The 12292-nt window shown below is 46.0% G+C and overlaps 1 protein-coding gene across 3 annotated transcripts in view; it reads right to left on the reverse strand.

Moving 5' to 3' along the window:
* The window catches only part of NF2 (NF2, moesin-ezrin-radixin like (MERLIN) tumor suppressor), a 77988-nt gene that overhangs the window by 46066 nt on the left and 19630 nt on the right, over positions 1-12292 (reverse strand). For all 3 annotated transcript variants that reach the window (XM_004283744.3, XM_033412916.2, XM_033412917.2), the window contains exons 2-4: positions 6042-6167; positions 3976-4098; positions 1927-2010 (exon numbers count right to left, since the gene is read on the reverse strand). In XM_004283744.3, coding sequence (XP_004283792.1) covers positions 1927-2010; positions 3976-4098; positions 6042-6167 — 333 coding nt within the window. The remainder of the gene's footprint in view (positions 1-1926; positions 2011-3975; positions 4099-6041; positions 6168-12292) is intronic.

Raw genomic sequence — 12292 nt, forward strand, 5'->3', positions numbered from 1 at the left:
CTTTCTGAGCCTTAAATTCTTTGGCTTACAGAAAAGACTCCATTGAGTATTGCAAGAAATATTCAGGTTATAACACTTTGTAAAACTGTAAAACGCTACAGGCGTGTAAGATCTGATCAATATTGTAATCAGAGGCACCCTATTAATATTAACAGCTGTCCTAGAAACTGGAAGCATGTTATAATAATCCTTAGTTTCCCAAATGCAGACTTGAAGCCATAGATTACCTTTATTTGTATGTTCCTGACAATTTACACCGGGAAAAACAGTTAAAGCACGCTCCTCCATATGAACCCCATATGCTGTCTGTGAATCACTTTCATCTCTAAATTAGCAGGATCCAAATTAGGAGGGCTTTCCTACAGTGAAATCTGTTTAAGCAAACATCTGCTGGTTCCCTGAAAAGTTATTTTTTTTCTACAGGTGGCCTTTGAATTTGTGGCCCAAAATTTATGCAAAGAAAATGTAGCCTTTGAGACTAAAGGCTACCCCTTCAGAGAGAGGTAGTATCTTTGAGAACCTGGGCCTCCTCTCAGCCGGGGAGAAGGCGTGCTAGAGAGAAGCTCAGTTCCGGGCCAGGAAGTGCTCAGATTTAATGAAAGTGACAACTGCTTCATCACTGTCAGGGCGATACTGATTGAAAGGACACATTTTTCCTGTTATTAATATTCTTAATCAAAGCATAAAAGGAAGCATATGTTTTAGTTTAATCAAGGCCCATTTTTCTGTTTTCTCAATTACTCATTTGTCAGGATAATGGAATAGGGGAGGCACAAAATGCAATCCCAAAGCCATGAATTCTGCCCTTAGCTTTACCCAAGATTGCCCAAATGACCTTGGGCAAATCACTGAGGGCAGATACTCACCTTGTGTCTGTATCAGTGACAGAGTCAACAACCTCCCCTCAGGCCAGTGAATACTCAGCAAATATTAGACGAGTCATCAAATGACCCTGATGCTTCTGTTAGTGTGACGAGCACATACAGACCCTTTTCTCCTCCAAATGACAGGCCAGTTTTGAGATTATCTTAAGCTACCCCAAAAAGTGGGCTAAGACGTTGAGGGTCTTATTAATTTCTCTAAAATTTCAGGGAAATGGCTTTATGGATACCTCTAACTAAAAAGGAAAATAATAACTGAAAAGATTATGCAAAATCACAAAAGTAACCCAGGTGTCCCAATTCTGAGGTCATCTTATGCTGCAGTGAAAGGTAATAAGCAGAGGGATCAGGAGAAAGTGGCATGTGATTGAAGTCGGAAATCTGACGGGCATGAAGCAGCCCGGGCAGACCCTGTAGCGCATCTCATAAAAACAGAGAGGACAGAAGCACAAGACCAGTGGTCTCCCTCTCCCACCACTCCCAGTCTGCAGCGATTTCTCTGTGAAAGACTCTCAGGTCACCAGACAGCTCAGCTGGGCTTGGTGGGGCCGAGAGCCTGCAGTACCCGACCGTAAGCACAGCCAGCACGTCCATCCAGGTGGATGAAGCAGGACAGTCCCCAAGGTGTGACATGGTCCCGAGGCATAGGGCCGCTGGTCCTCAGAAGATGAGTTTGCAATGAGGACCTGGGCCTTTCTGACCCCAAGGCCATGTTTGACCAAAACTGGAGACGATAACCTCATTCTTCCTAGTTAATAAAAAGAGAGGTTGGCCGGGTGAATATAATTAACATGTGTGCACAGTGAGATTACACAGATAATTCATCAAGCTGTACACTTATCGTTTATACACACACAGACACTATCACAAGATGATACAGCAGTGGAACAGTGAGAGTGGTCCCCCAAGTCCACAAGTGCCACAGCATCCCACTTTCTGGGGAAAGTCTCTGAAGCCTAGAAGATCCAAAGAAACAGATGACTAGTGTGATCCTGTGACATGCATTAATGCCCAGGAAGAATGCATTTTTCTTCTTTGAGCCTACCTTGGCCTGGACGGCATAAGAAGCCAGGAGCACAGAAGCCTCGGGAGGGCAGTAGATCTTTTCATCTAAAATCTGCTTCTTTACCTGAAAGGGGCAACAGGGGAGACATGATACCGTGTGTGTGGACAGGAGCCGTGCAGGCTGGTCACAGCAAGACACTGCAGCGTGTTCTAATGAGGCCTGTCAACCCAACCTGCTAATGATTTTCTGACAAAGGGAACGATTTTTTCTTTTTACCGCTGCCGACAGGTTGGGAGCTCGGTCCCCGAGAAGTTATTGGTAAGATGGCTACACAGAAAAAAACCCTTAATCTCTTCTGTTCGTGATCAAATGCCAAAGAGGAAAAACAATCTTCATAGTTAAAAAAAGAGACTGACATCTGGGTTGTGACGGAGGAGAGCTGTGAACTCGGGAAATGTCAGGAGCGGCTCTGGTGGTGATTGCAGCCTCGGCCCCAGCTGAGCACACGCAGAATCAGAGGAAATGGAGCCTGCTTTTAAGTCTTAACACAAGACCAAAGTCAGCGAGGCCACTCAGTTATGACTGCAGGAAAAAAACCCATCACTTTCAATATGCCTGCTCTAAGGAAAAAGGAAGCAATAAAGTTTGATCAATTAACCTTTAAGTCCACTTGAGGTCCGGGAAATATAATTCTTAAGCCATAATGTTGAATTAACATATCTCATTGCATTTAATTTCTTAGACTGGTACGGTGGGTGATGTTCCAGACATAGAGGCAAGACAGCCTCCTGAAGTGAGGGCATGCTGAAATAAACACAACGGGAAAGCCAGCTCTCTTTCACAGACGTCAGCAGTCACCAGATTCATAAAAGTAGTAAATTTTGCCTTGCTCAGCCATGAAAGCGCTCCAACATTTCAGTAGGAGGGGAAATTAAGCCAAAGTCAAATGGAGAATGGGCACTGCTTACAAGAAAGCCATCTCTATATGGCTAGGACATTCTGGGGCCTAGGAGGTCATTTTGTGGTTTCATTCAAAGCAGGGCAACTTTCTAATCCTTCGGTTTTAAGCTGCACTACAGAAAAACTAAACGGGCTTCCCTTTGACATGAAAATATTGGAGAGGGGATATACAAACACACACTTTTTTTGGCAAACTTTTTTGTGCAAGAGAAATTATTGGAGGGGGTTATTACATTTAACTTAATATTTACTTAATGCAATAATCTGAGGCTCAAACTAATTATAGGAGGCCAGGCTATATGTGTACGTCTGGGCAATCATGTAATTAACGCCCTGCTAGGGTCTTTTCCGTCACTGATGGTGGACACACCAGCCGTTCCAGCGCCAAGCACCATAACTAACCGTGAAACTCGGAAAGTGCTCTGAGCGAGCAGTAGGAACACAAGCAAAACTGACAAGGTTCTCATCCTCACACCAGTCCCCCTAGCTGCACCTCTAGATGGTCAACTAGCTGTCTTTGAACCTATAATTATGGATCTCCTAATTTCTTCAATTCGGTGGAACAATTACTTACGGGGTGCCCACCGTGCACTCAACGAGCCTTGCCTTAAAGGGGCTTACAGTCTAATAAGGGAATAGGTGGAAAATAAGGCAATATAGACAAAGAGTGGCATGAAACATGATGTTTGAAGTACCACGTGTGTGGGATTTACCAAGTGTCACTGGAGTTCTGAAGTCCTGCCTTCATGAGAGCAGATTTTAAATTTCTGGAAGAACTACTCTTTGCAAGACTCTCTTTTTAGACTTCCTGGGCAACTATTGAGTACTTCTAAGTTAGTGAGGAGCCATCTTCAAAGATGTTTCTAGTTAGGGAGCTACTTGTATGTGTTCTTTCACCATCATACTTTTGCAATTTCATTTGATGCCAATTATCATCACTCAAGTACAGTTCTGTCCTGAAGACTGTTTTTCATTATAGAACCAAAGGGACTGGCTTTCCAGAGGGAGAACATTTTCACAATGTGGAGGCATATGTGGTCAAATCCGAGGGGTTGGCCCAGGCTGCCTCTGCTGCTACCCCTGGGGGCGGTTCTCTCAAGATCAGGGGGGTAGCATGGAAAGGGGTACCTGCAAGAAGAATAAATGTTGCGTGATCTCCTGAACCAGCTCCTCCTCGGCATTCTCAGGATAAAATTTGGCCAGGAAGTGAAAGGTGACTGGCTCTTCCTTTGAAACGTCATGATCCAGCACCTGCGGAATTACAGAGCAAAAGAAAAACAAGCTAGTTTCGCCCCTCTCCCTCCCAGGCCACCATCAAAGGACCTTCTGCAGGGAGTGTATAAACATTTTTCTCCCTTCTAAATTTATCACATTTCCCAAAGGTTGTGATTCTACAGTTTGAAGCATTCACAAAGCCATCTATAACAGGAGGTAACATTCACTTCACATGGTGAATTAATCAAATTAATCAATATCCCCAAGTGGTGAGTGGAGCTAAGATGATTCAGGCACAAATGTTTTCAAGGCCACAGAGATAGCTAAAAACTAGAAATTTATAACTCAAAGGCCTTGGGCACTATCCTTTACGGTAGGCTGAAGGTTTTTTAATTTTCTCAAGTAGTGGAATCTTCCTTTACTCTTTTGTCTTGCTGACTACCTACAACATTTAGGTCCATACTGGAATGGAGCTTAGAGATGATGAACTAAATATTTGTGAAAGCATCTAAACATTAACTGAGCAACAAAAGTAAAACACGTCCATCATGGCAACCCTTTGTTTCAAGGAACCTCTAGAGATGCCCCACGAAATACTTGAGCACAGCCAGTAAACCACTCTGCCTTTAATATTCTAACAATTTCATCCACCCACTGGAAAGCTTGAGCCATCTGCTCTCCAGAATGAATTTCATCTCAGGACATAAACATGCCATGTGACAGGCTACAAGGCTCCATTAACATGTGTCATAATTTATTTCCTTTGAGCAGCAGGCTCCACGGCTCCTGAGGCCCCCAATCTAATATCCATTTGGCCAACACTCAGGTACGATTTCAAATTTACTTTGCCGAGAGTCACAAAATGATACTGAAGGTTTTGCTGTCTTTGGTAGATAACTCTCCAGGCTCCTGCCCAAATTCCTGGTCGTGGTGCCCAAGAGATTCAAAATAAACCTGATCTAGGACGCTCTTGCTGGCATGGCAGCACTTGGACATTCATGATTGTTGGGAATTACCATGTGAAATTTATAACCAGCAGGGACCCCAACGTGAAGATTCAGATTACTGCGTACATATGTAAACACAATTTGAACGCCTGAGTTTAGAGTCAAACTTGTAGAAGACGGGAGGCTTTCACTGTTTATCATGCAAAGTAGTAGATAATAGAATGAGGTAGGCAATTGCAGGGGGTAATTGGGGGTAAAAATGAGACACTGACTTACTCAGAGATTCAGGGGTCTTTTAGGAGTCACTGACTAAAACATATGGCCCTGCTCTCAGCGTCTCCATGGATAGGTTGGCAGGTAAGTAGGTGACAGCGTCTCTGTGAGCACATAAGAACCCACGCAGAGGGCAGTTCCCCGAGGCAATATCCATTTCTAAGCCACATTAGAACTGCTGGGAGTCCAGACTTGTACACCAGGCCTCAGAAGCCCCAGAATATCATGAGAACAAAATAGACATTCTTCCTTCACCGCGGGAACCAGGGCACTCTTTATTCCTTAGATCATGTTAATGAATAAATTGAGTTGGGCCATGGTGTTTCTCAAAAATACTCTAAAACATTCCCTAAAGAACAGGAGCCCCAAGAAAATCTTTCAAAGACATAAATTGTGGGGAAAAAACCCCAAACGATAATACAATAGTAATTTCTATCCACGAAGCCTGACTCATGGCTCAGTCAACAGAATGGCATTAAGCCTGAAGCAATCAGGTGACACCCGGTGACAAGAAGGAAGAAGCCAGGGATGGCAGCTGGTCAGTCCTGGGTGGTTCTGCAGGCCCCGGGGTAGCCGGTGAGGAACAGGGGCGGGGTCTCCCTAGGCCCGCATCCTGTCCCGTATAACTTCCTCCGCAACCCGCCCCTCTCTCTGCTGTGTACCCATAATGCCCCATGATGAGCAATAAGCTAGACACATGCTCAGGGGAAATCTAGAGCTCATGCCAGCCCCACTGGTGTCATCAGGGTCTGGGCCCACCTTCTTGTCCATCTTGAGCCAGGCCACGGTGTCCTTGATTGTATACTGCAGGCCAAAGAACCAGGTTTCCCGAAGCCCCAGGGTCCGGCACACCAAGTCAAACAGGTCCTTCCCCTTCCACTTCATCTGCAAGGGAACAAACCAACAGGGGAAGACAGCTGAGCCCAAGTGGTAATCTGCTCGCAGGAAAACCTTTTCTCTGCTCCCCCGACCTCAGGTTCTGAAAGGTGGGGATGACGCTAAGATGGCTGAGGAGCACAGAATTCCTAAATAATTGTAAACCTTCCTACACAAAACCATGAGTGGGAAAATAATAATTAGAGCTTAATGGCTTAATCACTGCAAAGCATACACAATACCTCCCTTGGACAGTTCCTTACAGATCTTAATATGCCCAAAGCTGCCAATTTAGGAAAGCTGGTAAATAACGTCCACATTTAAGAGTCAAGCTTCTCCCATTAACCCAAGGTTAGCTTCTAGAGACATTCGTTTCCTCAAGATTTTCTTGTTGATTTTCTTTTTAATCATGACTCTGCCCTTTAATAAAAGGCTAGCTTTTTAAAATGTAAAGACTAGTTTTACTTGATTTTTTTTTAAAACGCAACATAGGGTACGAAGTTGTAACTGACGTCACAAATCATGGGGAAAAAGAACCACTAGAGACCAGCCAGTCCAATCACGGGTCTCTCCCCATCATGATGTGTAACCAAGGCCAAAGAGGAGGTGTCCACCCACAGCCACATGCAGCAACTCCAAACTCTTGTATCGAAACCCAGGGGACAAACAGACAGGAATATACTGTAGTGTGCTAATCCCGTAGCCTCATTTTCAAAAGGACCTGAAGCAATGGCTGCTAAGCCCATTTCTCAGCTCTTCAATCTTGTGGCCAGAAAAGCAGGTTCAATATCATAATAGGGGAAGAAAATACCCAGGAGCTTAGTAAATGTTGCCACCCGTGATGCAGCCACCCATAGCAGCTGCTGGCCTCGACCCCAGTCAGTGGCCCCCAAGTATCAGGTGGACATTCAAATGGACACCTGCGTACAGGGATGAGCACAAGACACATCACGGAGATGGTGGGCACAGATGGTGGATTTAAATACGAGGTCACCAGACATCGGAAGAGGAAGACCACCTGACTGCAGGGGCGTCTGTCCTTCTCCTGCTCTCATTAGAAATTTCCACCCAAGGTCCTGGCACGCTGAAGATGCACAATGAAAAGGAACTGGGGAAGTTCAGGGTTCAGAGACTTCTTATAAAAGCAAGAAGGAAAAAAAATAAGTTAGACCTCTAAAATCTGATTGGTGTTTGCCAAAACCTGATTCTAGAGGATTTTTCAAGCAGGCCTTCTATTTTTAATATATGTGAATGGACGGCGTGTTCCCTACGAGGAACTCAACAGGAAAGCCCATCCTTCTCCGTGTGTATATTCAAAGTCCAAGAGCAAAGAAGCAGCCTAGATGGAAGCACACCGAAACTACAGCAGACGCAGGGTGGAGATATGGACTAGCTTTTGTCCTTCTCCAAAAGACGCTCTAGCCCTGCCCCCGTCCCCTCTCTGTGACTTCAGTGGGGCCCCTGCAACACTACAAAGGTTGAGTTCTTTAGAAATTATTTTGAGTAAAATAAAATAAAATGTTTTATTTTAAAAAGATGATCTTCCCCTTTTGTAAGGCTTAATAATGCTTGTTGGCACACCTGTGTCCCAGTCTGACACTGGGACAAAGGGTTTTTTAATTCACGGTAGGTTTTAATTCCTACGGGCGGACTTCACTGAAGAAATGTTATTTTGGAAAACTAGGAGCTTCAGGATGCTGATTATCCTCTTGTTTCTATTTTAAGCCAGTACATAGTATATAAATTATAAATGCCTACTTTGCTACAAGATAATGTAACACTTAAGAGCACACATTGACTTGGAGAAGTGAAATACCCAAGGGCCAAGAAGATCAAGGTAATGATCCCCAATCCGCCATAACTCACGGCCACCGCAGGGCGGGCTCTGGCAGGGCGGGCTCTGGCACAAGGGGCTGTCTGCAAGTGGGTGTGTGGTGCATCTAAACGAGAGCTACCAAGAAAATGGTGAGTGGATTTCCTGATTTGGGAGCTTAAATTCTCAAACATAATCTCATATTAATGCAGTTTTCTACTTCCTTGTTTCTAAAATGCAAAATTATCTCTGTTGAATGCAGAGACAATGTCTTTGCTACTGTGGAGCTTGCAATAAAGTGAAGAGAGGGTAAATTTTTTCACACCGATTCAGAATGCCTGGCTTATATTTTCAACTTTAAGAATTGTAGGGTGTCAAATTGGAAATGAGTCTAAGTAATTAATTACCCACAGTAGACCTGTCCCCTTTCTGTATAAGGAAACATTCTTTGGCAGCCTGCTACAGCAGACAACTGGCCTTCTTCTTGGTGGTCTAAGGTAGGCAACCCCCCAGATCGCCTCTTTTTCTGCTCTGTGGGGTTCCTTTCATCTTGCTCTCCTCCAGCACTCCCCAGCCACCTTTTCCAGTAAGTAACTGGTATCTTAACACTCTTCTCCCACCCTAAAACAAAACCCATTTTCAGAAGAGCCCGGTATTTATTGCTCCTTTACAGCTCAATGTGAATTAAAGCCTCTGCTTCCTCTCATCTAATCCTTTTTTTGGCTGCACCTCGAAGCCTGTGGGACCTCAGTTCCCCGACCAGGGATTGAACACTGTCCACAGCAGTGAAAGCCTGGAATCCTAACCACTAGGCCACCAGGGAACTCCCCATCCTCTCAGCTAATCTTTCAGCAAGCATTACACAGCACATCCTATGTGCCCAGCAATATTAGACACTGAGGATGTGAAATTCTGGAAGAATGTTCCCTGCCGAAGACTCAAGTAACGACCCAGGTTGGAAAAAGCTTTAAAGAACAAGGGAGAATTAGTTAAAGGAGAAAAGGAAATAAGTCTAAAAACAGACAAACGTCATGATCTCTACAGGGAACTGCATGCCATCTGGCAGAGGTGAAACAGACAGCCTGAACTCAGTGGGCCTGGTGGGGATGGACCAGGACTCTCCATATACCCAGAGGCAGAGGAATGATGGGATCAGACCTGCATTCTAGAATGTGCACTAACAACAGGTTGGAGGAAAGGAGCCTGGAATCAAGCAGGGCAGAAGGGAGGCCAACTCCCACCTTGATGAAGGCAGTGCGAAGGAGAGAAAGCCTGAGAACTAGAAAAGCATCAAGAGAAACATCTGAATTCCTGGCTTGAGCATCAGGTGGTTCCAGTAGAGGAGGGATGGAAGACAGGAGAAGCAGGAGCAGCAAGTTTTGAGGGAAACAGATGAGTAATTAAGTTCTAGACAAAGCAAGATAGGGTGCCTGAGGAAACCAAGTAGAGATGTCCTAAATACACCTGATTTTAAGTCTTAGCTCTATTTACAAAATAAAGTGTTCTAGTTTTTAGTCATTAAGTTTTTCTCTTGGGCTAAATCTAACCTCCAATGTGTTGTTACCTACATGAGGGTGCACTTTTCAACATGCCTTCCCCAAATGTATGAGGCTTGCTTAGTCTTCCTAATTTGGGTTTCTACTTCTTCACAAACAGGAACCACCGGTCACAGTTACTCCTGGTGGTTCTTGGGACACCCTGAGGATGGGAGGTCTTGGGTTGCAATGGGCCTTCCTTGGTGCTGCTGACTCGCAAGAGCATGAGCACACCCACCTCCAGTTCTATCACTGGTCCACTGCGCTGTGCTGATGTGGGAAGGTGATGTGACCACCTAAGCATCTCCCTAGATCGTAGGCACCTCAGAACAAGAGCAACGCCGGTCATCTCTCTACTCCCCACAGCACCCGCCGAGTGTGCACACACAAGACGTGGCAAACGATGGCTGTGCGACAGAACAGACTTGACCACTTCAAAACCTGAGGCTCAAAAGTGTAAAGCAAAATGAACCCCCATTCGTCCACTCCTTCGACAAACATTTAGTGAACACACGCTGTGTCCGAGCACCAGCCGAGGTGCAGGGGATAAATGGGGGACAGAAGACAACAGGCCCAGGGTGTGAACCTGTCAGAAACAGATAATCATTCCCCTCGCCCCACACACAAATCAGCTCCGGGTGTGGTGGTCAGCACTATAGCACCCAGTGCCACAACAGGGACATCAGGGACTGGAGGGACCCTCTCTCTTGAACGGGTGGGCAATGGCATCTGAACTGGTGGGAAAGAGAAGCCAAGTGAAGACCAGCCTTGGGGAAGGAAGAGAGAGCAGGCAAGTGTGTTACAGGCAGAGGGAAGAGCATATGCGAAGGTCTAGAGGTCTAGATGGTTCTTGTAGGAAATGACAGTATTGTAATTCAGTTTGGCTGGAGAACAGAGGCTGGGGAACACTTGCTGTACTTTCAACTACCATCTAAAATCAATTCTTGGGAATTCTCTGGCAGTCCAGTGGTTAGGACTCCATGCTTCCACTGCAGGGGGCACGGTTGGGGAACTAAGATCCCGAAAGCCATATGGCATGGCCAAAAAAAATTAAAAATAAAACCAATTCTTTGTCTCCTAACTCTGACCTGTCGTGTGAACCACAGAAAGCTGTCTGAGTGGCTGTTTTCTCCTTTTTCCCTAGGATGGAACATAACTCGTACCATTCTAGATGTACAGGAGAGAAGCTAAATCATTACATAAGATGGATGCTTCCGAAGATTAGGGCTTAATTCCTTCCAGGAACCAGTCTAAAAGGCAGAGAGAAACAGTGGTTATCTAACATCGGTATGAATCTCAGTGCTGCCGCTGTGTGACCTTGGGCAAGTTATTGAACTTCCCTGTGCTTTGCAACAGGGATAATAGACAGAACCTGTTTTAGCAGATTGATCTCAGGATTAAGTGCACTGATACATTTGAAAAGCCTAAGAAGGTGCCACAGTAAATACTCAATAAAAGGTGGTGATTACTCATTCTAACCCCGCCTCTTCTTATATTCTCAAGGGGCATCGTTTAAAGCCTCCAGTTGTGTTCCACTCCACGCATGATGGATGGCAGATCAGAAAGGGCACCATCAATTCTCATCGTGCTAACCGAGCCATCACTCACTTGACAAACATTTATTGAGCACCCACTACATCCTAGTCACTGCGCTTGGCCCCAGAGATGAATGATGAATCTGGGACAAGACGCTGTCCCTATTCACAGCTGATGGGGAAGACAGGTGAACGGATAAGGAAAGTGCAACCTGGCAAATGCTCACAGAACAGAGGACTGAGGGAACGCAGCTCGGGCCTGGGGGTCTGTGAGTGGCTTCCCTGGGGAGATGCCGTCTGAGCTGGGTCTCAAAAGCCAGGCAGCAGCTGGTCCTCTGGTGAAGGGGCTGAAGGAAGAGAGGTCACTCCAGCCGGAGGGAACAGCATGTCTGCCGCTTGGGTCCAGGCTATTGTCAAGTGAAGGAACGCTCTTTGCGTTCTTCTGGTATCTGACAAGCAGCGTGACTGTCCTATCTGCAGTACTGAATGTTCAGTGCGGTACTGTGTACATGGCTTCAGCCCCACGCGTGTGACAGCTTGCACCCACCACAGCCACTCAGGGCCTGGGTCGTTCAGTCCCTGCTCTGAGCAGCCAGGCCCCCCTGAACAATACCTGCCACGTCTCTAAGGAGCCACGACCAGTGGGATGAGTCTCGTGTTTCTTTTTTTATTAAAACATTTTCTCTTCTGATACCTGCTAGCACATAAGCCATTCAGGCTTTGCACTTATGCTACTTACAGGCCTTTTTGGAGGGTTTGTCATTTTTCCCGAACAGATTGCCAAAAAGAGAACAGTCCCTGGTGCTGATGAAATGTTCACCTGAACTCATCTCTTCCGCCCTGGGGCAAGTGTTCCACTGCTCCACATACCCCCTCACCCCCGCCTCTGCTCAGCCCAGTGAAGGGAGGGAGGCGATGAGGCAGGGGCTCATCTTGCAGGCAGAAAAGGAGCGGTGGAGGGAGGGAGAAAGGAGATTTGCAGGAAGGAGTCGGACTCCATGGCCTGTGGGCTCCAGCTCTGTGGGCCTCGGCCTCCAGATGCCCTTGAAGCTCAGGGCAAATGGCAGGGAGTCTGGGCGCACGGCGCGTCTTGCATCGTGGCTGTGTTCTTGCATTACTTTAACGGGCTGCGGTGCTATTTCCCAGATCCATCCCATGCCTCTATCACAGATGGATGTGTATGAACTTTATAAACAGGACTAAGTGCTGTCAGCTTGTTATCTTTTGTAGGGGCTGGATTTATGAGCTTTA

Source organism: Orcinus orca, chromosome 15 (assembly GCF_937001465.1).
Source record: "Orcinus orca chromosome 15, mOrcOrc1.1, whole genome shotgun sequence".
In the NCBI taxonomy this organism is placed as follows: domain Eukaryota; kingdom Metazoa; phylum Chordata; class Mammalia; order Artiodactyla; family Delphinidae; genus Orcinus; species Orcinus orca.